The 27975-nt window shown below is 40.4% G+C and overlaps 3 protein-coding genes across 4 annotated transcripts; 1 reads left to right on the top strand and 2 right to left on the bottom strand.

The window, feature by feature from the left end:
• The first annotated feature begins 104 nt into the window (after positions 1–104).
• On the top strand, positions 105–14730 carry LOC116309892 (protein arginine N-methyltransferase 8-B-like). The gene is made up of 11 exons (XM_031726622.2): positions 105–116; positions 215–339; positions 972–1196; positions 2360–2515; positions 3120–3183; positions 4291–4433; positions 4778–4865; positions 7983–8098; positions 9685–9835; positions 12758–12879; positions 13481–14730. Exons 2-11 carry the CDS (start codon positions 271–273, stop codon positions 13562–13564), a joined length of 1218 nt encoding a protein of 405 aa, XP_031582482.1. The 5' UTR covers positions 105–116; positions 215–270; the 3' UTR covers positions 13565–14730.
• On the bottom strand, positions 13964–25530 carry cracr2ab (calcium release activated channel regulator 2Ab). Of its 2 annotated transcripts, none has more exons than XM_039601584.1 (18): positions 25409–25530; positions 24322–24706; positions 23236–23347; positions 22364–22553; positions 22089–22235; positions 19905–19995; positions 18979–19074; positions 18519–18706; positions 18355–18426; positions 17995–18043; positions 17826–17908; positions 16945–17596; positions 16723–16855; positions 16190–16271; positions 15337–15451; positions 15051–15152; positions 14893–14969; positions 13964–14789 (listed from the first exon to the last, which is right to left on the bottom strand). In XM_039601584.1, exons 2-18 carry the CDS (start codon positions 24475–24477, stop codon positions 14702–14704), a joined length of 2433 nt encoding a protein of 810 aa, XP_039457518.1. In that variant the 5' UTR covers positions 24478–24706; positions 25409–25530; the 3' UTR covers positions 13964–14701. The 2 variants fall into 2 exon arrangements, with proteins under 2 accessions (XP_039457518.1, XP_031582362.1); XM_031726502.2 differs by having other exon boundaries at positions 16945–17503.
• A 231-nt stretch (positions 25531–25761) lies between these two features.
• On the bottom strand, positions 25762–27796 carry ccdc59 (coiled-coil domain containing 59). Its single transcript, XM_031726592.2, has 4 exons — positions 27560–27796; positions 26953–27325; positions 26360–26468; positions 25762–26258 (listed from the first exon to the last, which is right to left on the bottom strand). Exons 1-4 carry the CDS (start codon positions 27705–27707, stop codon positions 26094–26096), a joined length of 795 nt encoding a protein of 264 aa, XP_031582452.1. The 5' UTR covers positions 27708–27796; the 3' UTR covers positions 25762–26093.
• Between the last annotated feature and the right edge of the window lie 179 nt (positions 27797–27975).

The raw sequence follows: 27975 nt of genomic DNA, 5'->3' as shown, positions 1-27975 counted from the left end.
TGAGTCCTCCCACTAAAAACAACCTGTATCGCATTTATAGTATGGATAACCGAACGTTTCACCTCGCTCAAATTCATATTCACAACTTTCCACCGGGAGTGGGTTTAGCCTAATTTGTAAGAAACTGTGATACATTCTTAGAATGACCCTCACTTTTCCGTGTGTTCCAGTCATATTCTGTGGCTCTCTGTTATTTTTCCCACGTTTCTATTAGGATTTCAGAGCCCCCGAACACTTAAAAGAGTTGTAGCCTAAATCTCGTCGGCTCTCATGGGACTGAGGCATTCGTCGCGTTGTTTGCTGCTACGGCGGAAGATGGCGGAGGCGGACAGCTCAGAGGTAGGGACCTTGTGGTGTCCTGCACCGTATTTAGCGGGACCGGTGAACTCTCCGTCTGGTATTTTTTGATCGTGTCAACACATTTGGTGTAGATATTATGCATATCTCTGATTTTTTTTTTTTTAGCGATAATTATGAAGACGAGCTTAAGAATAGATTTTGCACTGATGGTGTGCAAGCTAAGGAAAGTGCATTTCCCAATGTCCTGCAGATGTTAGGGCAGCTCTAGACTCAAAAGATGCATGCAATTGCAGTTAAAATAGACGATGCATATGCAATATTTGCATTTTGGTTTAGTGGTTCTTTACTGATGGACGGACACGGGCTGCTAAACGTGATAATGTCCGCTGTCCTTGGTGCTGAAGCGGAACCTGCATCTCTTGCCGGCTCCTCCATGAGTGCACTGTGTATCACCGCTGTCTCATATGTGTTATGAAAATGGCTTTACAATACAATTCAAAAAATATTTTCAGAGTTTATTCTTGGCTTGAATTTAATGATCTCTCTAGAAGACCCTTATTAACCTGTAACCTATGTATTCCTATAATTTCGTTTTAAACCATTAACTTGCCTGTGATGTCTAAAGGATGCTACAAACTCTCCCTTTTTCTTTCCTTGTATGTCCTTAACAGAGGCAACAGCCTGTAATGTCCCCCATTTCTCAGTCTGCTCAGCCCTCCCCACTGCCTAAACCAGTGCCTACTACCCACCATGTGCCCTGCGTCCCCCATACGCCTCATGTAGCAGCACTGGCCACCTGTCCTGGTCGAGGCAAGATTGCCAAGTTCATCAGCCCCGAGGAAATGACATCACGGGACTACTATTTTGACTCTTATGCTCACTTTGGCATCCATGAGGTATGCAGACAGGGCTGAAAAACAGCAGCTTGGTATGATTAGAATTTAAAGAAGAAAAAAAAGGCACCCCCTTGACTCTTTCTACCTTTACCAAGGAATTTCAACCATGCTTGGCTGGCTTTACACTAGTAGGATATGTCAAAAAATAACCTAAACTGATTTAACACTGTAATATACATGGACAATTAGGCTTTGATTTTGATTTTGATGCATATTCTTATGCCATATTTTTCTATAACTAAGAACAGAAATCAAGCCTCCAGTTCAGTAGATCCACTTAAGGTAACAGATGCCAAGGGAAAGCCTAATGAACGACTAAACGCAACAAAATGGAGACAAAATAAAATCAGAACTCTCAGAATCTGTCCTAAAAAGGAGATTTAAACAAAAGCATCTGCAACATTTTTGAAATTATTAAATTTATCGAATAATAAAGTTTGGTTCATGCTGGGAGTTTAAGTATTAAAAGTGATATCATGAGGGGAATTTAAGAGTAGCTGACAAGTGACAAAACACAAGGCTTTTCTATTACCAACTGCCACTAAAAAAACAATATATGCATGGTAAAAATCCATATTCAGCACTCCAGTAGTAAAAAGTGTTTGTGTTTGTCTTTTAAAACTATCTGAAGTAAAGTGCCAATGCCACAGCCCAACTAATGACCTTGGTATGTGCAAAGGAGATGGTGGAAAAGTTTAGGAACATATAGACCACTTAAACAGTGTCTGCATTTAGCATATAGGTCAGCTTTTTGTCTGCTTGCAGACAACCAGTGTGTCCTGATTAAAGCAGTGCAAAGTGAAAAAGAAGGAAAGTGGGATATGTGAATGGGCTCAGGGAGATGGGTATCAGGCAGTCCCCAAAGGCTTTGTGTTGTACTCCTGTCTATTTCAAGAAGCTCTGCCACCGTCACTAAAGCTTTTGGCCTAAATACTGCCTTTTCCATATCATTACTCATGGAAAAAAAATCAATGTCTTCTCAAAACTGCCCACACTTGCCACAATGTAGATCCATTATGTAACATAATGTGTAATATGTATTCCTTTGAGGATATTTATGAATCACACCGTTCTTTGGTAGTTGAGTTTTGGTCCTTTGTACGTGTGCCGGTACTATAAAAATCATCAGGCAACATGGACTCTTACTCTTATTTTCACTGCAGGAGATGCTGAAAGATGAGGTGCGGACGCTGACCTACAGGAATGCCATGTACCACAACAAGCACGTGTTCAAAGATAAAATAGTCCTGGATGTCGGTAGCGGCACTGGAATCCTCTCGATGTTTGCTGCCAACGCCGGTGCCAAACATGTGTACGGGGTGAGACAAATAGATGAACTATCTGACCACAAACAAATGCTTCACTGCTGTTGTTTAAATCTTTATGAGAGAAATAGTTGCACTCTACACATATTTGACTTCTAACTCCTGCATATCAAATACATTTATTTTAAAAAGTATCCCGGCTTTTTTAAAATGTATCTTAAGAGCTTGTCAGGCAAACTCTGTTAGACACAGGCAATAAGAGACATCTGGCTCCCCTTAGAGAACAGCTATAAGGGACAGGTTGGTGTTGTAACCCACAGTTATGTATGATTTATAGACTGTAGTACACCCATGAATAGGAAAGTTTAATCATGAGTTTTCATTTGGCACCAGAGCTGAGATGACTGATCTGGAAGAACAGCAGCTGCATCCATAGACACTGTTATTTGCACTTGAAGATGCAAAAAGCCCCTTAGTGTTTTTAGACGGATTAGCAAGGTTTGATTAATATATTTTGTGTTTACTCCCACTAAAACCCATGAAATATTTTCTAATTATTGATACATTTATCAAAAAAGTGTTTTTTTAATTTAAAGATAGACCAATAACTGCATGTCTCGACCTTTTAACTGGAAGTTTTTTTTCTGTGATCCTGCAGATTGAATGCTCAAGTATATCTGAATATTCAGAGAAGATTATCAAGTCGAATCACCTGCACAACGGTAAGAAGAAGTATTGTTTCTCATTACTGCCATAATCCCATATCCATCTATCTGAAGACAGAACGATGCAAATATATCTGGTTGAGAAGTAGCGTGTAAAATCTGTATATTTCCATCATTACCGTCACACTTGACAATATTAGTCACAGTCTTGATGGTTAAATGGCAGCTCGCCTCTGATGTCAAATAACAGTAATCTTTGCCATCAGTCAGAATCCCCTCAGTGGGGCTTATTACCATTGTAAAATGCCACCCTGAACTTCACAGAGGGAGGATGGGAAACAGATGCTTGGTTTCATAACCTACATATTTGACATTAGGCTGGTTTTAATTTAATCTTTTATATTTACATTTCAGGTACTTGGCTTTTGATCCCCTGAACATAGAGTAGTTGATTCCCAAAAGGCTAGTGGTAAAGTTATAATGTCTGGACCTCCGTTTATGCATTAATAACTATAAATATTCCAAAAGTAGATGTAGAACCGACTATCAGTCATTAGAAAAAGGTAATTTAACCTCCAATTGTGTTATTAGGGGCAGAGTATTGAATCGCTGAATTTTCCTGTAATTTCTGAATATTCGATAAATGAAATTTTGTGACAAGCTCAATTTACAAAACCTTGGCATAAATTCAGTAACTGCCCCTTTATGCTACTTTAGAAGGAAAGCATCTGTGCACTGCATTCATTAATGTTGTGGAACACAGATGGCTTAAATTCACTGAAAGAATGAACACCGGCCCTGAGAAAATGTATACATTTTTAAAAATTCTTTTTCCTTATATTTAGTAATGAAATTAATTATATACTGTACATCATAGGTCAACTGGTAATACCAAACTCCCTGCCGTGCAACACCTCTTTAAATTAGTGGTGTCTTCTTCCTCTGGAGGTCAAAGATGTCAGAATGGGGAAATGAGACAAATAAAATGCATGCACCAAAAAAAAATCAGGCGCCAGATGACAACATTAATTAAGTTGTACTAATTTACAGCAATCCCAAGGCATACAAACAATGTCATTTGAGAATAAAGTCATTTGCTCTAATCTGATGAAGAAGCTGTGAAGTAATTTACTGCCTGCTGTTTTGTGGCTATGCACACTGCAGTCATTACCATCTTCAAGGGCAAGGTGGAGGAGGTGGAGCTGCCTGTGGAGAAGGTGGACATTATAATCTCAGAGTGGATGGGCTACTGCCTTTTCTACGAGTCCATGCTCAACACGGTCATCTTTGCCAGGGACAAGTGGCTGGTAAGATGGTGCTGCAGGAGGTTTGGGGAGTTAAGCAGGGCTTTATGTGCGTGTGTGTCTGTGAGTGGCTGGGTGGACAAATAAGGCTTTTTGACAGATAAAAACAGCAGACAGCGATGAAGTGGAGGATTTACTGTACGCTCGCTTGCATGTGTCTGCTCGCCAGATGCTGAGGTCATACATGAATGATCAGGTTTCTAACCTCAATGGCTGTCAGCAGGCTTTGAACTCAGCACATGTGATCTTTTATTACATGCCAGGTGTGTGAACAGTATGAGTGATTGATGGCCTTTGTGTGTGTGTGTTCACTGGATACCTGACTTCTTTTTTCTTCTTGTATTCAGAAACCTGGAGGCCTGATGTTCCCTGACAGAGCAGCGCTCTACGTGGTAGCCATTGAAGACAGGCAGTACAAGGACTTTAAGATACATTGTGAGTAGTTACGATACATTTGTTGCAGTTTCATTTAAATTCATTTGGTCTTCCTCTCAGCTGTGTTTAACTAGTGCCCACTTTGTTGGCAGCATGTTGCTGCAGCAGTTAGCACTGTTGCCTCACAGCTTGATGGTTCCTGTGGATGGGTAGTAGATCAAGTGCATAGAATATGAATGTTTGTTTAAATTTGGTTTGTATTCCGAACTGATTTAAGTAGTCAGTAAAACCAGATTACAAAAAGGCCAAAAGTTACATTTCAGACTCTACAGGTGTGAGTTAGCATGTTAACGTTTGTGACAGTACAAGTAGAAAAAGACTGAACAAGTGTTGACTTCGCCGGGAGAAAGCCTCTGCAAGGGTGAAAAGTAGCAGCCCAGGTTTGGGTCAGACCCGAGGCTCTTTCTTTTCCCACTTCATGCCTTTCTGTCTACTTTACATATGGTCTGATAAGGAGTCATGCAGCAAGACAATGATCCCAAGCAAAGCATCAAATGTACAACAGAATGGCTAAAAATGGGAAAAAAATGCTGCTGTTGCAATGCCCCAGTTAAAGCACAAACCTGAGCCTGATTGAAATGCTGCATTGAGACCTTAAGAGTTGTGGATAAACAAATCCCCACAAACCTCAAAGAACTGAAGCAACACTGTAAATAAGAGTGGGCCAGAATTCCTCTACACTGAAAAAAAGGCCATGTTGGATTTACTTGATTCAATAGTGGACATTGGTTGCACACAAATGTTTTGCTTTGACAGAAACTTAAACAAATGAGTTAAATCAACACAACTTATTCATATTCAATAAACTTGTGCATTTTGTGTTCAGAAAACACAATTGGAACATGTTTAGATGAAGTAAGTTGAGCTCTTGGAATATTTTAATCCTACACAATTTTGTCATTTTATTTCAACAGTATTCAATAACTTTTACCCCAGTACTACTTTGTCACTTAAATACTACATGTTATCTTCATATTACATAATGTCCAACAAAGTTACCATAAAATTTTAATGGATCTACAACAACTACCATCCTCCTATCTTTATCCTGGTTGCAGGGGGGCTGGGGCATAACCCTGAAGTGATAGGTTACAAGGCCGGGTACACCCTGGAGAGCTCACAAGTCTATCACAAAGAAACAAACAAGCACTTGCACCAGATTGTGGATTTGAACCCAGGACCTTTTTACTGTGAGGCAACAGCACTAACCACCATGCCACCAACCCAGGCTTCTCAAAGAGGCTTGATGCAGAATTTTCTTTACGTTTTTGTCCTTGACAGGTTAAACCACAATAAAAAGCAATAGCATACACGTGGTGCGTGTGTAGTTGTGTGCCTCTTATAACTTCAGTGATTTTGAAATCTCATGCAATCTTGTGAATTTCATGAGTCCAGCAACTAACCACTCTTACTAGATTGTATCATGTCATCTCAACAAGAACAAATTAAGTTGAATTTCATACAGATCCTACATGATTTAATTACGTTCAAGATAGAAACATGAAACTTTTGTGTTCAAATTAAAAGGTAGACTTTTTTAATGTAACAACCACCCAATTTACTTCTTTTCGGTATACCAAAAAAAGTAAAGGCGGCTGCTTGACTTGACTGAGATGGATGCCTTCCTGAAACCACGATCCAAGCGCGCGAGACTGAAATCCCGTGCGGTGTCGCGGGATTTAACATTGCTATATTATTGACTTACTTCACTCGAACATGATATGAACAATTTAATCTACCCTCTCTGCATATGACGTAGTTTCTACACTATATAGTTACACTTAACTTTAAAGCATGAGGCAATTGTGTTAAATATACGCAAGATGCTTACATAAATCCAAGAGCTGGCCAATCCCTTTTTTTCAGTGTACAACAATGTGAAAGACTGATAAAGTCATACAGAAATTGCTGTTAAAGGTGGTTTTACAAGCTGCTAAAGTGCATAGTCCTGTGAAAGGTTTCTTTTTTTACATGACTGCTTTAGACTTCATCAGTTGCTAAATGAAATACTGGGTTCCACTCTGCTCACTAGTAGAGCAACTTGTTTGGGACTGAAAACATCCGAAAGAGCTAGCTACTTCTAAGACTGAACCAAAAGAGTGAAGCTGTAGGTTATAGAACCAAACAGTACTTTATGTGACAATGACAAGCCATAGATTGTTCTTAGATGCTGATTAGTGACTGCAAGGGGAAAAAAAAATGCCACAGTAAAAAGCAGTACCTTCTGTAAAAGTGGCTAAAATGTACAGGGTATTTACAGTGTATAGCCATAAAGACCATAAGATTAAAAATTGTGTGAATGCAAATAATTTTTAATTTAAGGTGAAGTAGTTTAATCTAGCATTGAAACCTGTTGTGCAGCAAGAGGTTCAAAAGCATTTAAACCAGTGTGTTACTTTTTATCCTGAACTGCTTTCTCTGCTCCAAACTCACGGCATGTGTTCAAATAGCTATCACAGCTGGAGGGCTGAGCTTAACCTTGTGATCCAGTATTAAAGGTGCCATTCAAACTTGTATGTACATCGGCTTTGAATCTGGGCCAATAACGCCTACTGAGTTCCCTTTCACTGCACAGGTGGCCTCCTGTGCTTTATTACATCTAAACATACATAAAGGTACATTCTTTCACATGAATCCCAGAAGAACTCACTTTACCCCAAACCCTCACACTCTTATTTTTAGTTTTTTTGCGTTGGTGGCACACTCACCATCTCATGATACAGACTTAGTGTTTGGCCTCCTGACAAAGCAAGGTGGAGTGAAGGGACTGAGGGAATGTGTTTTTTGGTGTGTTTTCAGCCCAAATTATAATAAAACAAGGATGCCAGACATTCTGGAGGAGGTAGAGGAGGAGGCCAGAGTATATTTTCGGGACGGCTTGTCTTTCTCCACATACGGCCTGGATAGACAGAAAGACAGCGGGACTGTTCTTCCTGGCAGAGTTAAGCGCTCTGTTTTATTTTCTCTGCTACCTTTTTTGTGCTGACAGCTTAGCAGGAACAGGGAGAACAGAGCTTTGCGTGTGCCTGAAAACTGAAGGAGAAAAAAAATCCAGAAAACACATATTGTGTGCATGTTTATTCACATGGGTATCTGGTTTGTTTTTTGTATGTACAGGGTGGGAAAACGTATATGGGTTCGACATGAGCTGCATTCGCAATGTGGCCATCAAAGAGCCTCTGGTAGATGTGGTAGATCCCAAGCAAGTGGTGACGAACGCCTGCCTTCTGAAGGTTAGTCTGCATTTGCACCAGTTTGTGAACGCATTTTATCTACAGTATGATTTCATACCTGTTTGTGGCACATATCCAAACACTTTTCTTTCTCCTGGGTACATGAATTCCCAGAAAAAGTCAGACAGCTGTGATACTCTGTTACTGTGAACATTCCCCATCTATTGAGTCTATTTTCTAGTACATAATAGAGATTTCTAGCCGGCTGCAATAGGCTGCAGCTCTGTTTTCATGCTTGAAGATACAACAGAAGCTTGTCTTTCATCTCGCAAATGAACAGAGGATGAGAGCATTCACAGAGGTGATAGCCTTTTTGTTTGTCCCCTCTACCTTTACCTTTTCTCTATTTCACTGTCCCTTTTCTCTCCATATATCATGTTTCTTTCTATTCCGAGTATTTTATGTCTTCATTGCCCCTTTTTTCATTATCTCTTTCTCACATCATTTTATAGTCTCATTTCTCACTTTCACTTTTCTAATCACTCCACCGTTCCTTTCATCTTGTGTCCCATTCTCTGATTTTAAACAATGTCAGGCCTCAGTAGTCTGAGTGAATAGGGAGGTCTCACTCAGTCTCTCCCTCTGTGCGATGGTGAAATGTCACACAAGAGCAGGCATTGAGTCACCAGTGGGAATGAAATGGGCTCTCCATCAGTGTGATAAGCGATGGTCTTGCTTTTGTGTTCAGAAAAGGTGATTCATGTGTTAGGATGGAGGGGCTTAACCACTGACATGCCTGTCTGAAATTTTATTCTCACTGCAGGTATCTTTTTTACATGTATGTATTCAGGGCATCTTTACCCCAACCCACCCCTGCCAGCCACTTCACTGCGTCTTAATTCAAACTGCCAGTCATTCCTCGCATTCTAAAATTACAAAGTCGCTCCCGGGGATTTTTTTTTCTCTCCTCCTACAATTTGCTGTATACGATACTGGCCTGGTATCATTGGAAAGGACAGAGGTGTTAAATCACAATCTGTCATGGTGACGCCACATGGCCGAGTGCTCCAAAGCCCAATAGGCTGGGCAAGATGAACAGGTTGCAGTTTAAAATAAAAATCCCCCTCCATCCCTTAAATACAGCATCATCTACATGCAAAGCAGAGACGCACCTGCTCCTCCTCTATTTTGAACCCAGTATGATGCCTAGCAGGTGACAAAGTACTTAGATCAGTGGCTACCTCAGTAAGGCAGAGTTTGATATCACACACACACACACACACACACACACACACACACACACACACACACACACACACACACACAAAACCTCCCTCCCTTGTAGACATGAGGGAGGACACCCACACAGCATGTGTAGTGCGAGCAGGCTTCATTTGCCAGCCGTGATTCAACCCGTGGGCTTTCACACACACACATATTCTCGCACATGCACGATAATCATGGTGAATAATCAAGAAGCATTGACATACATGTGCCGCATGTGTATGTGAGAGATCGCAAATGGTGGTGGCAAGTTGCAAGCCTGTGATTGTACAGTGGCTCTGTTCTAAAATAGCATGGTTATAGATTTCAAGCTCATTTGCCCTGAAATATATAACAGCAGCTACTGGCAATTTTATTTTCAGGAAGTGGACATCTACACTGTGAAGCCAGAGGACCTGTCCTTCACCTCAGCCTTCTGTCTGCAGATTCAGCGCAATGATTACGTCCATGCTCTGGTCACCTATTTCACCATTGAGTTCACCAAATGTCACAAGAAGACTGGTTTCTCCACTGGTGAGGCTAAACAGGAGCCTTTTTTTTTATTTTAAAGACTTTTGAGATTTAAACCTCTGGGTCAATCAAATAGAAAAAAAAAATAAAAATTTTGTGTCCCATATTTTGGTACAATGTGTGTAAGAGTCTTGATCAACCCTTGTTTTTTTATATTTTCATTCTAAGCAACCAGACTTCAAAATTGTAAACTGGTTTAACTGGTCGTTCCCCCAGCTTTCTGATAATCTTCCAGGGTTTTTCTTTAGACATTGGCTGCTTTTTCACTTATTTTAAGGAAGAGGAATGTTTCTTATTTGGTGAGCCACTTAACACTGACCTATGAATCATTCAAGCGTTTAAAAAAAGTCACCTACTTCAAGGGATGAATCAGTTTTATATCCACACATAACAGATAACGTAGCAAAAAACGAATTGTAATTTTATCTTTTGGAACTCTATGACTAGCAATCCATTACAAAAATACATAATTTGTTCCAATTCTTTAGCTGAATCTATCAAAACTTCCAAAGACACCACAGTTTAACAGCCCTAAAATACTATTTCTGGACCAACAAGGTGATTCCTAAGATCTATTGTTAAAAACCTTGACATTTCTGAGCATGCTGGGTAGTGTAATTAACAAAATTGAGGACACTGGTGAGACACGGGTGGAGGACAAAAGAAATGACAAAATTATCTACAGCAGATGAACAGTGTCTGAAATGCATGTCTTTTAAAAATAGAAAAAACTCCAGGAAAAATGCATCTGGCCCTTCGGCTGATCCAACTACGGCTCAGTGTCTCATGAGAAAGGAAGGGTGTCTGTAAATAAGCCATTTTTATCCTCCTAATACCCGAACTCTTTCATGGCATGCATTTTTAATTTCTCTTTGCTATTTGGGCTGATTGGGACCTGATGAATGTAAAAACAAAGAATTATCTTTTTACCTGATTTTGCTCTACAAGGGCCTGTACATATATCCACATATGAGGACATTTGTTTTAAATTTCGATAGAACAGTGGCAATATAATGTCCTCCTAAGTGGATATCAGGCCCTCGTTGAGCAAAATTTTGTTTTGTGGTCTAGACAACCCAAAATGTGATGTCCACATATGTGGACGCCAGGTCCTAGGAGGTTAAGGCAGGAAAACAGCGATGAAAGGCTGAGGTATGCCAAATTACACGAGAACTGAGCAGAAAGTAAGTGGCAGCAGGTGTTACACAGTGATCAAGCCAAAACTTACATTTTGGATTTGTTTAAATCATCAATATGCACCGAGGTGGTTAGGAAAGAGGTACACAAGTGAGTGTCTACAGCCATCTGTAAAACACAGCGGAGCCTTTCTCATGGTTTGGAGATGGATTTGTTGTGGAGTTGGAGGTGTGTTGGGAATCTTGTCAAAATTGATTCAATAACGAACACAGAAAAGTGCAGTTAGGTTTTGAGCCACCGTGCAATATAATGTGGAAGAGTCTGATTGGTAACAGTTTGATTTATCAGCATGACAATGATCCCAAACACAGAAAAACACACTTGGAACTATCAGTCATGAATCGAACTATCAATCAGGGGTTGGCCAGAGCCTGAATCTCAGTATTTTTGAAGCAGTGTGGGATCATCCCAACAAGGAAAAGAACAAAAGACAGCCAGCATCCATAGAAGAATGTCCTTCAAGAAGCCTGGAGAACTATTCCTGAATAAAACTTAAAGAAATGACAAGAAAGCTTGTCTAAGAGAATTCAGGCTGTGTTGCAGAATAAAGGTGGCCCTACCAAATATTCACTTACAAGCTCATTAGAGCTGTAAACTCTATTTTGTCTTATATACTCCATTTATGTTTGCACGTTTCAACAAACTGCTGCACCTGTTTCCCATTATCGAAGCAAAATATACAGAAATGAGGGGTGATTCAAGCCTTTTCCACAGTACTGTACTATATATTTTTGATATTACTTTCTCCATATGGTGCTTATATAGTGAGGTTGTGTTATGCTGCATAGCAGACAAGGACAATTACTTCCCAGGATTGTCTATCAGGACTTTATTGCATTGTACCCAATGCGATGCAACAGAAAGGCTTATGAAAAGAGTTTCAATGATAAAACAATTCTATGGAACTTTAAATGTCTACACTTACAAAAAGTCCAGATGTATTAATCCTTTCTGAAACTTATGCCATAAAACACATTCTCCAAATCCACTTGTTATTTAACTGAAACACCGATGAGTGACATTTCTTTTTCTCCTATATTATTCAGTTATTTTACACCACAAAAGTTTATAAAATGTATAAAACTGTATCCAAGGATACATGAAGATTTGCTTGCACCGTCAAGCAGATTCACATTCTGGCTCGCCCCGCAGCCACTTGAGTAGTTTGAGCAGTGAATCAGTGGATATTAAATGGATGGCGCTCCATTTCTGCACCTTAGCTCTTGGCTACACTCTGCTGGTGTTACGTGACCAGTGTTTGCACCAGCAGAATCACCGAGCACTTGTCATCATGCTGTTGAGGACACCTATTATAGTGAAAGCTGTTATGCAAGCTTATGTTAATACATTCACGCATCCGGTGCTTACATAATATCGCGTAGAGGCGGTTCTATTTTTTGGCTGTCTGTTGGCCCTGAGGCTGAGCATCACCGAAGGAGATCTCTTGTATCTGTATTTTTCCCATTGGATGAGAGAATTTCAGGCACTTTGCTGTTATATTTCTTCTATGCTAACATGCCGAAGGCAGTCTAGTGCCTGTCAGGACTCTTCTGTAAATCTTTTTATTTCCCCTACTCCTCTTTCCTCCTTGCCTGTTCTTACTGCTTCACCACCATTCCTCTTTAACCTAATTTCAAATTCTCTCCTCCTCTCTCTTTATCATCTCCACCATCTTTCATTTTCACTTCCCTGCCTTTTCCCTTGCACTCCATCACATCCTATCTTTAGCTCCAGATGCTCCAAGCACACACTGGAAGCAGACTGTGTTTTATTTAGAGGACTACCTAACTGTCAAGAAGGGAGAGGAGATCTTTGGCAGTCTTGCTGTCAGGCCCAACGAGAAGAATGTGGTAAGACTGAAAATTTTCAAGAGTCTGGACTTAAAAAGGGAACATTGAATCTGTTACCTAAATTAGAACAGCAGTAACATAGAAATATAATAAAGATATGGCTACAAATAGTGGAAAAAGTCCTCTTTTTACTATAGATACACCTTCAATTAGTAAAAAATGCAATATTTTTAACATCCTGTTTTACTATAGACTGCCTCCAATAGCGCATATTTGCTTAGCAAGCAAAAAGTAGCTGGTTTAATTCCAGCCTGAGCCACAAAATCCCCTTTGGGGCTGCGTCAGGAAGAGCTACCCACTACGGTGACCCCTTGTGGCAAGGGAGCTGGCGAAAAGTAGCTGCTTCTTCTGTATCCTGACCACACACCAAATAACACAAAATATTCAAATAATGGTATGGTGTCCTATTTTCACTGTAGTTACTGTTAATAAAAAATGTCCTGTTTATTTGCTGTGTGCATGCTGTTAATTAACAGAGAATCGCTTTTCTTTTTAATTAAGGAAATATTTCTTACAGTGCTGCTTCTCCTTCGCCTTTTTGGTTGTGTGTAATTCTTTGTAACTGATTACTTCTATTCACTTTTGGTAATGTTTGTTGCAGCGTGACCTGGAGTTCACCCTTGAGCTAGATTTTAAAGGACAGCTATGCGAGGCCGCCATTTCCCACGACTACAAAATGCGTTAGGAACAACAGACCAAGCCGTGCCGCAGACCTAGCCTCAGCCCCTCTGGTCAGCGAGGGGGAGGGCACAGGCTCTCCAACAAGCATTCCAGTTTGCCAGGGAGGGCATCTGGACGCATCTGATTGGATGCCATCAAGCCAGCATCTAGGTGATGTCATCACAATAGGCACGTATCTATCAGCAATAGTGCCATCATGTGTACCAACTTGACTGACCCGGGCACCTCATTGAATGTATCATCCTACTTGATTTTTTTTTTTTGTCTGTTTCTGAGAATTATTTTGATTGATGTATGAAATGAAAATCATTTATTTATTATTATTATTATTATTATTACTACAATGAATGGAAAACGATTAACTTGTGTGATGTTAAGAGGATTATAGCACAGTCATTAACTGTTTTACCTTTAGTAACATTTATTACATATTGTATAATTGTATAGAGAGTACAGTAATTCATTGTTTTATTTTAGCAAGTATCTGCATGTGAATCCTTTTTCATTTTTTAATTTCAGAAAGATGTGAAATGGAATTTATTTCTTCAATTACTGAGAACTTTGGTGCCAGAATAAAAGAGAACAATGCCTCAGAACAGTAACAAACATGATGCAATTATGCCATGTACCACTTTGTTTAGAGATCGGATGAACAAAGAATATGAAAAAAAAAGAATGTGATGAATAAAATGTCAAAGAATCAAATCATTTATCCCGCTTTCATTTCAAACTTGAAGCAAAGATTCAGTTATGAAAAGGCTACAGTATACTTCTGATTTTTCTCTTAGCTAAAAGGATTTTATTTAATTACAATAAGAAATATTGTAAATACTACAAACAGACAATTGTGATTTAGCATTTACAGGTAATGGCACAACTTTTTGTTTTACTGTGGAGAAGCTCCTTTCCATTAAAGTTTGACAGCAGTTTGGTTACATAGACTATATGGACTTCTACCGTATATTGATTTAAGCATTTACTGCCTTCCTGGTTTTAAAGTCCATTACTGTTTTCAGTTTTGTCTTCAAACATTTTAATCTCCACAGACCTAAAAAATGATCTACCTCTCAATAAACTGAGTATAGCAGTACAAAGTTTTTTCTTCCTATGGTTTCAGGTTTTCTTTGTGTTAGCTGAGTCTTCACTTGCAGCAGGCTTTCTTCTTCACAGGCTGAGTGCTGAGTATGACTGTTGTGTCCCTCACCCTGTCCTCCTGCTCCATTAACACTCTGAGTAAACAAAGAGGAAAAAAAAAGGCTTGACCTCTGCTGCGAATCATAATGCAGCCCCAGTGTGTGCACTGTGCTGTGTATCAGATTGTTTTGATCTTACCTGGCCAGGTGGGTCAGGGACTCTGTCAAATTCTTTCCCATGTAGGCACTGACCTCAAAGAACATCACCTTGTTTTCCTGCAAAGGGTGTGCACACAAATTCAGACCCACTGTTGTCCTAGAACAGGCAATACTTGCACAAAAATGCATTAGATTTACATAAGCAAGTCGCTCAGCTTCTTTAAATGACACCTCCCTGTCTTCGTCCATGTCCATTTTGTTACCTAGCAAGAGAATAGGGATCCCTTCTCCTGCTGCTTCCTGAGAAAATAAAGAACAGTGTTCCAGAGCCTCCCATTTCAGGATTTGCCAAAGATGTGAACTGCATAAATGTTATGAGCAATAACCCCAGCTTTTAATAATGTGAATTCCAAAATTGGATGAACTGAACCATGCATGCAACAAAACAAGACTTGCACAGGACCGAATGGGTCAAAGGTCCAACCTGAACATTGGTGATCCAGGGCCGCACAGCCTTGAAGCTCTCCTCCACCGTGACATCATACATCACCACAACACCATCTGCCTTGCGAAAGAACTGCTTGGTTATGCTGCGGTACCTGTGTCAGTAGCAGGATTTGAATGTCAGCACAGTGGCCCATTTTTCAAATGTGAGTACAGGAATACATCATGTACGTCCACCTCAATACTGCCACAATAATACTGCATGGTTAATGTTTTATAGTGGCTATTCATGAAAAAAAAAATTCAAGCGTTGGGAATATGACACATTTTTTTGTAATTTTGCTTCTGTTCACTTCTACAGAGGATTTTAAACACTCAAGAAGTGCATAGTATTGGATTTAACTCAAAGGTTTTGACAAAAGTAATGCATTAAGTGGAATAAAAGCCATTTTATACTTAATCTCTAATTTTCAGTCTGCAGAAACTTATTAACCTAACTGTATATACTGTATACACTTCCATTTGTGTAAAATAAAGTATTGCAAGAGGAATTGTGTTTATTAAGAGGGCATATTAGAGCAATTCTATAAAAAAAATTAAAATAAAATAAAGTAATACAGAGCCAGGGTAAAAAGCATAATTTAAGGGAATTTGCAAGTGTGAAAAAAATTTGTTTTTGAGAATGCAAAGTCATAATTTGTATTAAAAAACCTCACAATTTCTCCCAGATTAAACCTAAGATTGGAGGAAGGTTGCAATAAACTGACTATATATTCAGACTCTTGATATGATATTATTAATTAGTATTTTATTGGTAAGCTTCAAGTTGCAAGATATTAGTGGTTTATATCCAACCAGTTAACTGAAATATGTTGAAGGAAAGGGTCCCTCACCTCTCTTGGCCTGCAGTGTCCCAAAGCTGCATGGCTACCTGCATATTGTCCAATGTTAATGTCTTCACACTGTAGTCAATACCTGATTAAAAAAAACATATAATAACATATAATACTTAATAGAACATAATATAAGGACACACTTCTCACATTTAATTTAGGCTTGATTTTACTTCTTGTTTTCACTACAGAGGAGCAATGATATAAATGGCCAGTAGGGGGATCAAAGTGTCTGTGCTTCATTCCAGCAGAGAAAGGGGTGGGAAAGGTGGTGACAACAAGGCATAAAAGGAGGATTGGAAAAGATGAAAGCAAGGATAAAGAAAATTCATCCAAAGTGACATAATCTGTAGTACAATGTGTGCCAGGGCTCTTAGACAGGCAGTGTGACTTTACAAGCCCTTTCATGTGATGCTAAATCGCCCCCCAGTATTCAGGAAAGGCATCCACAGCCACACTCGCACACATGCCCTTCAGATCTGTTTAAAACTGGCCCTGAAACATCAATAAAATATGACTGCCTTTCTTCTCACCCACAGTAGCAGTTGTGGAAGGGTGGAAATGGCCCTCACAGAAGGAGCGCAGCAGGGATGTTTTCCCAACGCTGGAATTTCCAACCAGGACCACTTTAAACAGGCGGTCTGGGGCAAACAGTTCTTTCGCCTTCTGTAGGCGAGCAATTAGAAAGACAGTTTCATTACCTCTCCAGTAACTTATATAACAGCATATATAAAAGTGGAGAGCCGTAAACACACCTGTGAGGTTTCCTTTCCTACAGGCTGTCCTCTTGGAGATACAGGCGAGGTCTTCTTCGATTGAGTAAAGTAGGATTTCCTTGCAGGAGGAGCTTCTTTTGACACTGAGATGTGACGTGGGGAAGCACTGAGGTCGCTCCGTCTGTCTTCTTCTTCCTCCTCATCCCTCTCGTCTTCCTCCTCGCTGAGCTGGTGCAGTAAGGGCTGAGGTTCTCCTTGGAGCAGGTGGGGCAGGTGGTCCTCTTCTATGGAGATGACTCTGCGGAGGGGCCACCCGTCCGGCGGTGCATCTAACACCTCCTCCTCTTCTGCCACCTTCTTATCAATTTCAACTTTCTTTGATTTGTCTCTGCTTGTCCCCAACACCCTCTTGTTGGTGGCCATTTTGGTGGACAGCCTTTTGGCCTTTGTCTTCACGTCATGCCCTTTAGGCAGAGCGGGGCTGATGTGACCGTTGGCTAAGCCAGAGTTCCTATTCGCTGAAGGCCTTTGTTGGCACACAGGGCTGCTAGCAGCTGTGGTGGAGGGAGCAGGGGTGGCAGCGGCGGTGTCATCTTCACTACAGGAGGAGGAAGCAACAAAAACGATTTGAAGGTGCTCTATAGGCAAGGCCTCCAGAGATAGGTAGGACGCATCCACCAACAGTGAGGCTCTTTGGGGACAGAGGAGAAACAGAGGATTTACTGGATCAATTTACTTGAGTTTTCTAATATTTCTAGTTGTTAATTTGGCTATTTTTTGTGAGTATAAGGAATCAGACATCCTCTGTTTTTCCTCCTTTGATGCATGATTTTCACATCACATTTGTCATTGTTGCATAGGAAGCAATCTGACAGGGATGAATTGTGTTAAAAAGAGTACTTGAATGATGAATGAATCACCTTTTTGCCGGCTGGCTGCTGTCATCAAATATATTGCCGAGGCCCGCTCTCTGCTTCTGCTTTTTTCTGAGTGAGGTTCGAGGCTTGTTTAAAAAAAGAAGGTGCATTACTCAGCTATTCTAGTGCTGTAATCGAGTTAATGCAGTTACATAAAATACTATTTACTTACTACACCACAGCACAAGTCTCGCTCATCCTTCAAATGCTTGTTCATCTCTCTGGAAAGTTAAAGAAGGGACGTTACAGAGTTTTTTGTGCTTTGCAAATCCCTGAACCTTAGATTTTGATTCATAGGGTTTGGCCAGTTAGGACTGAACCAGGAGCCAAAATGAGTAAAACAATAGTTGTGGTCAGAAATTTATATCCACTCAACATTGGCATGAATGATTGTACAACTTTTGAATTGTCTCCAGTCCACACAGGCTCAAAAGTGTGCATACGGGCTCATCAAAAACTCGTGGACTTATGCAGTGGATGTAAACTCCAACTAGTACCCAAGTTTGAAAAGTGCTGGGTGTTCTCATTATACCTGAGGAGGTCAAGCTGCTTCATTAGACTTTGCTTTTCCCTCTGCAGTCCTTCAGTTACTCGGTACATTTCCCTGAAACAAGACAGAAAAAACTTACTTTTAAATAGCTACTCTATGGCACACTGCAGGGAAACACAGTTAATACAAACAATGCTTATACGCACATTTCTTTCTCCTGTTGTAGCCGGGCAGCCTGTTCCTGCAGCATAGCCAGCTGTTCCTGGGCCAGCACCAGCTCCTGGCTGGTGCTCTCCAGCGCTCTGGACAACTCGTTGTTGGTCATTTTCAGTTTGACGTTCTCTACGTGGCTCTCCTGCTTCTCACTGCTCAGCTCAGAGCACTGGTGCTCTAACTAAACAGGGAGATATTCACAGGAGTTATAATACACTAATGCTGGGTAAGTGTACTTAGGGGATATCTGCACAGGGAACAAAACAGTGAGGTTTGGTGTAAATCCTCTCTACACGACAGATTTAATGCCACAAGCCCACTGTTCAATAGTTACACATGACAAATGTTTTTACCGACAGCTTAAATTTTTTTGTCATGCTGTTACAATGGTGGATGTTCTTATTAAACATGACCGCAGAATTTCTTTGGGATGCATTGTCCATATAAACTTACCCGTTTCTGCTTCTGGAAAAGCTGCTCCAACTCTCTCTCCTTCGTATGAAGCTGGTGCTCCAGGTCCTGGCTGCGCAACTGAAGCCGCTCAGAGTCCTGAGGACCAGTAGAAGAAAAGGTTAAACTTGCGGTTAAAAGAAAGAGCACAAAATTAGCTCGAAAGGTAAAAACACTGCTGTCAATACAATATAATCCTTCCATAAGCAAAGCTACGCTTACATCATTACTACTGCTTGTTCTCTCTCTTTGAAAGACCCAGAATTCATGATAAACTGTCTAGTGGTTGAGTGTGGAAGACTATCAGCTTCCATAAGGAACTGCTTTTTTTCCTTTTTACTTGTGTTCCATCCATTCGCTTCTGCTTATCCTTTTCAGGGTCGCGGGGGCCCTGGAGCCTATCCCAGTTGTGTTGAAATCAGATTTAAAATGACCACACAGAAAGTTATTTAACCTCCTAGGACCTGCCGTCCACATATGTGGACATCACATTTTGGGTTATTTAGACCAAAATACTCAATTTTGCTCTACATGGGCCTGATATCCACTTACGAGGACATTATACTGCTACTGTTCTATCAAAATATTAAATGAATATCCTCATTTGTGGCTCTCATTTTTCTTAAAAACAAAAATAAGGTAAAAAAAAAAATAATCTGGTAATTCTTTGTTTTTACATTCATCGGGCCCCAATATGCCCAAATATCAAAGAGAAATTAAAAATGCATGTTGTGGAAGAGTTCGGGTCTTAGGAGGTTAAATTTGAAGTTAGTCATCTTGTGTCAGAGAGTGCACTTCTGTACAGTGCAGTCCAGCGTGCACAGCTGGACTTTAAACATCTCGCTTTGTATTTCTGAATCTTTTTTACTTCTTCGGTTGCCAAGGAGATGCTTCTTTGTCAGATTTTCTTCATGTTTGAGCTCTTTTACCTTTAGCAGCAGTCGTTCTTTCTCATTTTTGATCTGTGCCTCCATCTCTTCATATAAATACCGGATCTCACAGTCATGTGTTGCTGCCTTCCTGAAATGACACGTTAAGGTAAACTATTTATGTCATGTTTCGGCTGTGTGGCAGGCAGGGATTGGACCCAAACGCAAACTCACGGGGACAGAACTTGAACTCAAAAGCACAGCTTTATTGCTGGAAAACAGAACACAAGCAATACAAAACTAAACTGGGAAAAGCTAATTATAATGCATACCAGGAGACACGGGGAGAATCACACACAGCATGAGGGAGATCGCAACACTGACACAGGGAAACACAGGGCTTAAATACACTGGGAAGTAACGAGGGGAATGAGACACAGAAGGGGAGCACAGCTGGGAGAAATCAGAACTGACGAGACGAGGGAGCAAAGTAGGATACACTCACAAGAGACATGGACCTTCAAAGTAAAACAGGAAGTAGCACAGACGCAAACTAGACTAGGGGAGACAGAGCAACTAAGAAACACAGAACAACAACAAAGAGACACAGAGGGCAGGTATTAAATACTCAGAGAACCAAAGAGAATACAAGAAAGCCAAACTAAGACACTAGACTAAAGAATAAACTGGGGGAACAAAGGGAACTAAGATCATAATACAAAAACTCAGAGACACAAGAAACTCAAAACACTGGGTCACCGACCCAGGACCGTGACAATTTATCGATGAAAGACACAAAGTGGTACATGTAAGATCTAAAAACAGAACAACATTGCTGTCCACACTGTGAGCACTTGACATGCAAACACATTTTCAGACTACTAATGACTGGTATTTACAATCCCTGTGATGATCGTTAAGACCCCAGCAGCCAATTAGTTAAGTTTAGAAGAATAAGAAGCTGTAGCATGGTACCATGCAGTACCATGAGTAAGCCTACATCCCACTGATGCTCATGCTGCGTTTACAAAGACAAAAGACTATAATCATCAAGTATGTCATTCTGCATATCAGGGGAGTAAATACATTAATATACAGTAAAAAAAAAAAATCCCCCTTTGCTCTGTGTTCACTCAATCATATGATTAATGTGTTTCCACACCAGTAGAAGGCAGTCAGAGTGTGGATCTAGATTAGTGGTCATTTGACATGGATAAAGACGTTGTTCTATAGAGAATTACAGGTAAATCCCATGCAGCAGGCTCTGGCTGGAGTCCACAATGTAAACAGAATCCCACCCTTATGCCACTCATTATTTAGGGGCTAATGCATAAGAAGCATATTGGCTTTATGGTGGTTTTTAGTCCATAAAGTGTTGGTTAAAACAAAGTAAATAAACAAAACATTGTATATAGCATATGCATTTCCTTACTTATAGTCTTACTTGCCAAAAACATGGCCTCTCTTGAGATGGTATGCAGTGTTGTTAAAATATGAGGACAAGTGGAGGACAAAAGAAGATGAAGGGTATCTTAAAGTCATGTCCTTAAGACGCAGGGAAAAAAATTCAATAAAGACATCGCACGATGTCTGAGAGATGCATCTGGGCCTTTGTTTGATCCATGTACTCTTCACAGAAGCCTTGTCAGAAGTGATCTCAGTGGAAGAGTGGCTGTCAAGAAGACATTCTTAAGGAAAGGAAATAGAGAGGAAAGGCCGATGTATGTCTTATGAAGTGATGAATCCAGATTTGAAATTTCTGGTTCAAATCCTCTTCTGATGAGGTCAGATAGAGGTACAAACAGAAGTTAGTGTCTGACTGAATTATGGACGCAGAAAAGTACTATCAGAATTTGATCCACCATCAACATCATATGGATAGTATCTGGTTGGCAAGAGCTAAATTTCTCAATATGACAGTGATCCCAAGCACACTGTAAACACACACACACACACACACACACATTTTTTACCATGAACCATAAAAACAGGACAACGCTGCCCACAATCATCATATGAGCAATCCAAACAGAAAACAGGCATCCTGTTTTTATATAAAGAAATTAGGGGTGGCTCGAGACTTTTGCACAGTGCTGTATTTCTTTCTCTTTCCTTCCCTATATTGAACCTCATGTCCAATATTTCTTCCACACTCATAGTCACTAAAAACCTTGTGAATGGGTAAAACACCATCAAAAGCCCCTTTTCCCTTGCCCCTTGTGTATGTGTTTTCTGCCCTACTACCTCTGGAGGGCGCTCTCCATCTCCTTCTTTTCCTGATGAGCTTCCTTGATTTGATGGGTGACCCTGGCCAGAAATTCCTCAAAATTGGACAAGAGGTGAGGCTCATCACGTCTGAGCTGGATCCAAAGGCTGCGCACCTCGTCTGGACTGGAGAAAGAGAGGAGAAGGAGATAAAGAGGGAGAGACAAAACTCAACTTAGCCCACAGGTTTGTCAAGAATGGATCATGACCAAAAAACAATAATGCACATAAGGTTTTGTCGTGATTAGACTCACTCTTCAAATACATTACTGGCTCCCAGGCTTTCCAGCAGCATGCAGAAGTGCCTCTCCTCCTCATCCTCAACTCCTGACAGCTTGGCTTCCCACTGGCTCTGATAAAGGGCTTCCTTAGCCCTGAAGACTGGGCCAGGGGCCTGATTTTGGTCATCAGTCACAGAGATTCTTCGACCATGCAAGAATTGACCTGAAACACGCCCACAGCTTTTAAGCTTGAAAGATAAATTCAAAAGTTTTTCATGACTTCACACATCTTTTTCTCTCAGCTGCTCCCATTATCTGCCTCCCATTAGGCAAATGATCGCTACAGTGGATCATCTGCCTACATCACTAAATCCACAAATCTTCTCTGTGGTCTTCTACTTTTCATTATTGTCTGGCAGCTCTATCTTCACATCCTTCCTCTAGTCTCCTACCATCCTATCCTTGCTTCTCCAAACCGCTCTACCTGAGCTGTCCCTCTGATGTACTCATTTGTAATCCTACCCACATCTGGTCACTCCTGATGAACACGTTAACACTCCAGCTCTACTTCCTGTCTTTGCTTTAGTATCACCATCTATAAAAAAAAACATCATAGAGCATCTCACTATCATCTTGTAAACTTCCCCTTTTACTCTTGTCACAAATCAACCCTGCCTGCATTTTTACAAACTATTCCTTATTATTGTATTTTGCACTTGAAGCCACTCTGTTTTTTTGTGTTTGTAGAACTACAAGATATCTTTAAGTATTCAAAATCAACTTGAACTCAACTTGATGCTATAGTAATGTTTTCTATTTCAGGTTCGACATAGAGAAAGCTATTTGCAGTAACAAGTGTGATATGTGTGATCCAAGCTAAGAGGCTCTGATGGCAGGAAACCTACTGAATCCAGAGGTGAATGCCTCCAGTGTGAGGTAACCCGTGTGGTCTGTATCCAGAGAGTCAAACACGTCCTCCAGCTCCTCTGCGGACAGAGGCAGCTCTCTGTGGAGCCTCTGCCAGGAGAAACACATAAACAAAAAGGACTTTAAAATACCACTGTGGTGAGCTGAACTCCACTTCAAAATGAAACACACTCCCTGTAAAACCACTGCAAGTTACTTTTAAGACACAATAAATAAAAGTCACATGATAAGTTCGCACCTCAAATCCTCTACAGTACATTTTCCTCTGTAGTGACACAGCTCAGACGAAGCTTACACTGACCTAACAGTTGCACTGAGTTTTTTTCTTTTTTTAAATGTAAGAGTGTTTTATTAAAAGACCTCAACACAAGCCCACAAGAGCTGCCCTAATTAGCTGGGAACACAGCTCGCTAATGGTCAGACCTTTAAAAAGAGGCTTGCATGCATTGTTCCTGCCTGTGCTCTTCACTGCAGCCTGTGCGCTGAGAGAGTGGCTTTATATTCATAAACATTTCCATCAGCCGTGCTGCTCCGACACTTCTCAGGCTGTTTGAGTGCTCCGAGTTCTTTACCAACGGTAATATGAACTGAAAAAGTGACACTGAGTGGTCCCTGCTCGGTGCTCACTGTTATTAAAGCCCTGCAGGACACTAAATTGTTCCACAGGTAAAAGCGTGTCCTTTCGAACTGTTGTTCTTCTTAGCAGCGGCTTAATGCACTCACAGGTCCTCCACGGATTTTTAAAAACTGCTGAAAGAGTAAAAGTGTCAAGGAAAAACTGACCCCTCCCTGTTTTTAAAAGAAAATAAATATTCATATTGAGCTGGCAAAATTATTAACCTAACTGGTGGAAAATGTTTACAGCAATGATACTAATAGATGAGTTGGTTAAGCCTTACTTTCTGACAGTATATACACTGAATGATTAATCCTTGATTCATTAACTACCATTTAAAATGTCTTATATACTATATCTGCCTTAATAATGTGAAATTGTCAGATGCCTGCAGACTTTACAGAAGTGTGTAAAGTCCACAGAAACACACACAGCCTCCATCTCTAACCCTCATATCAGTGCGAGTGATGAAGCCTTTTCCCTCCACATCACAGGTCTGGAAGAACTCCTTGGTCTTGTCCAGCAGGGCAATGCGACCCCAGTCAGAGCCCCTCCTCTCTGGGCTCCGTCCAAAGCCATTCACCCCGTCCTCCTCCTCCTCCATGTTTCGCTATGTCTCTCTTATCGTTATATATTTATTTTTTTGTGGTATATTTATTTTTATTGTTCTGTGGTAGGTTGCATGTACTTTGAAGTCCTCTTCATTAGCCCTATATTCAGTCCTCTGGGCCTCTTAGAATCACCATGACAACAGAGGCAGGAAGTAGCACCAGATGACGAGATCACTGATAACTTGGTGGCTTACAGACAGACTTAAACCTGGTTGCAGGTTCCTGTAAGACAGGCAAAAAACTGTACTCAATTAAAAAATTACGTGAAGACAATTTTAAGAAAACTAAGGTGGTTACACAAGTAGCAGAGCACTACAGCTAAACTGCACTTCCCTTTTCTAGTAAGCCACTGACAAAGGTATGTAAATACACAGTAAAGGATTATCTTAATACTCCACCATACAGAACACATGACGGCATAATGCCTGCAAGACTGCTGCAAGCAGCAGATGAATTAATGTGTCCCCCTATGTGTTTTCATCGCGCTTTTGTTTTGAAGTGCTGTCTTGTTTGCACTGCTCCGAGCTGGAGCGGAGTTTATCCTGTCAGGAATCCTAAATCTGCAGCAAACACTGCTGAAAGTGAAATATCAGAGGCAGGTGTTGGATTCTAAAGTCTTGAATTTGGATTTTTTTCTGAAGGCTGTTTAATTAGTGCAATTTTTAACTTGGCTACAAACAAAGTGAGTACATACTACTAAGCAGCACTGCCACCTACTTTGTAAGCTCAGACAAATCCCCTATAATACAGGCTAGTTAAAAGACACTTAAACAATGTAAGTAAAGTTCTGGGCCTTCCTCTGCAGCATATACAAAACTCTTGGCAAATTCTTTCTTTCTTTAGCTCTTGTATCTACAAGTTGAACAGGTTTGCATTTGTCCCTTTTTTCTTTAAATAAGTCAGAAACAGAAGGAAAGTTCTTACCTTCTACAAATGACGAGCACAGCAAACTGAAACCTTTTGTATCCGCTCTCAGTATTAACAGAGCTGTGACCGCACTGTGTTTAGGAAGTCTTGCCTCACAGACGACTGTTAGACAAGTCATTCTGCAACCATGTGATGTCATGAGGAGGCAGCCTGAGGCTTTTCAGCCTGGGTCCACCCGCTGCTCTCACACTGAGATGGGGCTGCAGAGTGAGCTTACTCTATGCAGGCTACATGTGTGCAACATGTTTATGTAGTGTAATTAGGACAGCAGCATAATGAAGGCTGTCAGCGGGATGAGTGTTAATGTGTTATTGGAGGTTTACTTGGGAATAAAAGCTAAACTTGTTGACTACTAGAAATTGGCCAAAAGAAAGTTTTATTTATGGCTTATTTCAAAATAAAAGCACATTATTGGAAATTATATATTTATTTATTTTTAAAAATAAAAGCATGCTCTGTCATCACGTCATTTCTTATGATGCCATCTTGTGGTTGAACAGTACAATGACTTTCAGTGGTCAGAGCAAAAAATACTGTGAAATCACAATATATATCTCAAAGTAATTTACCGTCAAAACAACCACAAGTTTCCACTTTGATTTTGCACAGAAAATCGCAACCTTGATTCAGCCTATGAGGTTTTAAGTAAAGTCCTCTACTGGCATTCAGTTCTGAGGAGGAGTCATTTCCCACTTCCTTGTATCTTCTGAAGTAAATATTCCATTTGGAGGTTTAGATTTGGCTGTCCTTTCTTGGTCTTTTTGTTTAGGATCTGGAATGTCTCCATCTTTTTCTGTTTGTACTTCTGGATGGCCTCTTCTCTCTGTTGCTTGTTCTTCAAGTACTCCTAAAAACAGCAAACACACAGGCTGTTGTTTAAAAACGTTTTTCATTTAAAAAGTGAAAGACTGTGATCTTATTTTTCTTTTACTTAGTTAAACACGTTACCTCTTTCTTCTTTCTCCGCTTCTCTTGGATCCTCTCAAATTCTTCTTTTGTCTTCTGGTAAGAGTTTTTCCTCTCCATTTTTTTTCTCATGCGATTGCTCATTGGAAGACTGGTGGAAACAAGCAAACATTTTTATTTTTTTTAAAAACCCAACATTATAAAAGCTGACTTTGTCTCCACCACCCAGCCCTCTCTTGTTTTTAAGTGTTGTGTAAAAGTTGTGAGCCACCCCTCATTTCCTTATAGGACACAATGCATACCATGCTGAGATATGCCAGGTTTTCAGTTAGTAGCTCTTTGGGAATCAAACTGTTTTATCTTTGGCATTTTTTGTAGGTTCAACTAAAGAACAAATTTGTTTTTGCAACAAACTGCTAGCAACAAAGTGATTCAGTGTAGCCACAACACTGTTCCATCCTTTGTACAAGGTGTGTTTTCTATGCTTCAGTGATTCATACGTCAGTGCTGAGCGGCTGAACAAGCAAGGACGTGACCAAAAAAGCAGTCAATGCTCCTTGAAAGCTAAATATAAAGTAATGAGGACTGCCTCGTGATTTTTGCACAGTGCTGTATGTCTGCACGGACTTGCTCACCTTTCGCTCTGTGAAGCTGATGTTGGCTCAGCTTGGTTCCCGGACACTGACTCTTTCAGCTCAGATCCCCCACTAACTTCTTCTTCACTAGCTGCCTCGGTCTGCTGTGCCTCATCATCATCCTCTTCCTCTCCATCACTTTCCTCCATCTCTTTCGCCTGCCCTTTCATCCTCAGCTTACTCCTGTTCACTCTGTTCGTCCAGGCTTCTTTCTTCAGTTTCTCTGCCTCGGCCTCGTACAGATGCCTGAGGTGTTCTGGATACTCTTCTTTGTACAGGTTTTTGGACCCCGGGTTCTTCTTCTTCTCCTTTCGCAGCAGTTTGTTGTATTCATGTTTGACTTTCTGCTTCCTGTTGAAAGCAAATCCTTGACCTGAAGAGTTAAGACAGAGATTTAAAATACAGGAAAATCAAACCATTTAAAAAAAATCAGATTCAGTGTGATTACTTATCTACACTATGCTCATGCTCTTGTGTTGACAGTCGTTTTAATTAACCCAACACGGATTAAGTTCTAATCTTAATATGAATTGATTTCTCACGGTTCCTATGTTATTTAAATATAGAGGCTGTGTAGTATTTACGTGTACGTTCAGCCTTATTGTACCTTCTTTTACGCTGCCTTTGAATAATTTGTGATCGGAGATCCATTTTCTTTTCTTTTTGACACCTTTCGCGCCATTTTTTGTTTTCGCCAAGTCGCCCTCTTTCCCTGCAAACTTCTCATTCTTCGTTTTTTGATCTGTTGGTGCCATGTGTATTCAGTCTCTTCGGGAAAACTCAAATGTTTACAACCTCCTCGTCGACTTCAGCTAGCATGCCGTTTCGTTACAGACGCTGTGTAATGACGTACACAAGACAAGACGTGATAAATCGATTGCGGAAGGGCCTATTTCAAAATGATCCTTGTTAAAATTCCAAACTAACTGGTTTTGTTTTATAAATTCATGCTGTAGTGAACAGGTATAAAATACAGCTTCAGTTAATTCTTTTTTTTAATAGTTTTTGAACTTATCAATAACA

The sequence above is a fragment of the Oreochromis aureus genome, linkage group 17 (genome assembly GCF_013358895.1).
Source record: "Oreochromis aureus strain Israel breed Guangdong linkage group 17, ZZ_aureus, whole genome shotgun sequence".
NCBI lineage: Eukaryota > Metazoa > Chordata > Actinopteri > Cichliformes > Cichlidae > Oreochromis > Oreochromis aureus.
This window is presented reverse-complemented; position numbering and strand designations above follow the sequence as displayed.

Excerpts from the sequence above, each read along its gene's own strand:
- LOC116309892 (XM_031726622.2), top strand. The coding sequence starts at position 271 with ATGGGACTGAGGCATTCGTCGCGTTGTTTGCTGCTACGGCGGAAGATG. Across the intron at positions 2,516-3,119 it reads GTGCCAAACATGTGTACGGG|ATTGAATGCTCAAGTATATC; the intron begins GTGAGACAAATA and ends GTGATCCTGCAG. Across the intron at positions 9,836-12,757 it reads GAAGACTGGTTTCTCCACTG|CTCCAGATGCTCCAAGCACA; the intron begins GTGAGGCTAAAC and ends TCCTATCTTTAG.
- cracr2ab (XM_039601584.1), bottom strand. The coding sequence starts at position 24,477 with ATGGAGGAGGAGGAGGACGGGGTGAATGGCTTTGGACGGAGCCCAGAG. Across the intron at positions 17,909-17,994 it reads GAGACTTGTGCTGTGGTGTA|CCTCGAACCTCACTCAGAAA; the intron begins GTAAGTAAATAG and ends TTTTTAAACAAG. Across the intron at positions 14,970-15,050 it reads AAGCTGAGCGACTTGCTTAT|GAAAACAAGGTGATGTTCTT; the intron begins GTAAATCTAATG and ends CACCCTTTGCAG.
- ccdc59 (XM_031726592.2), bottom strand. The coding sequence starts at position 27,707 with ATGGCACCAACAGATCAAAAAACGAAGAATGAGAAGTTTGCAGGGAAA. Across the intron at positions 27,326-27,559 it reads CAAAGGCAGCGTAAAAGAAG|GTCAAGGATTTGCTTTCAAC; the intron begins GTACAATAAGGC and ends TTAACTCTTCAG. Across the intron at positions 26,469-26,952 it reads TCAGCTTCACAGAGCGAAAG|TCTTCCAATGAGCAATCGCA; the intron begins GTGAGCAAGTCC and ends TGTTTCCACCAG.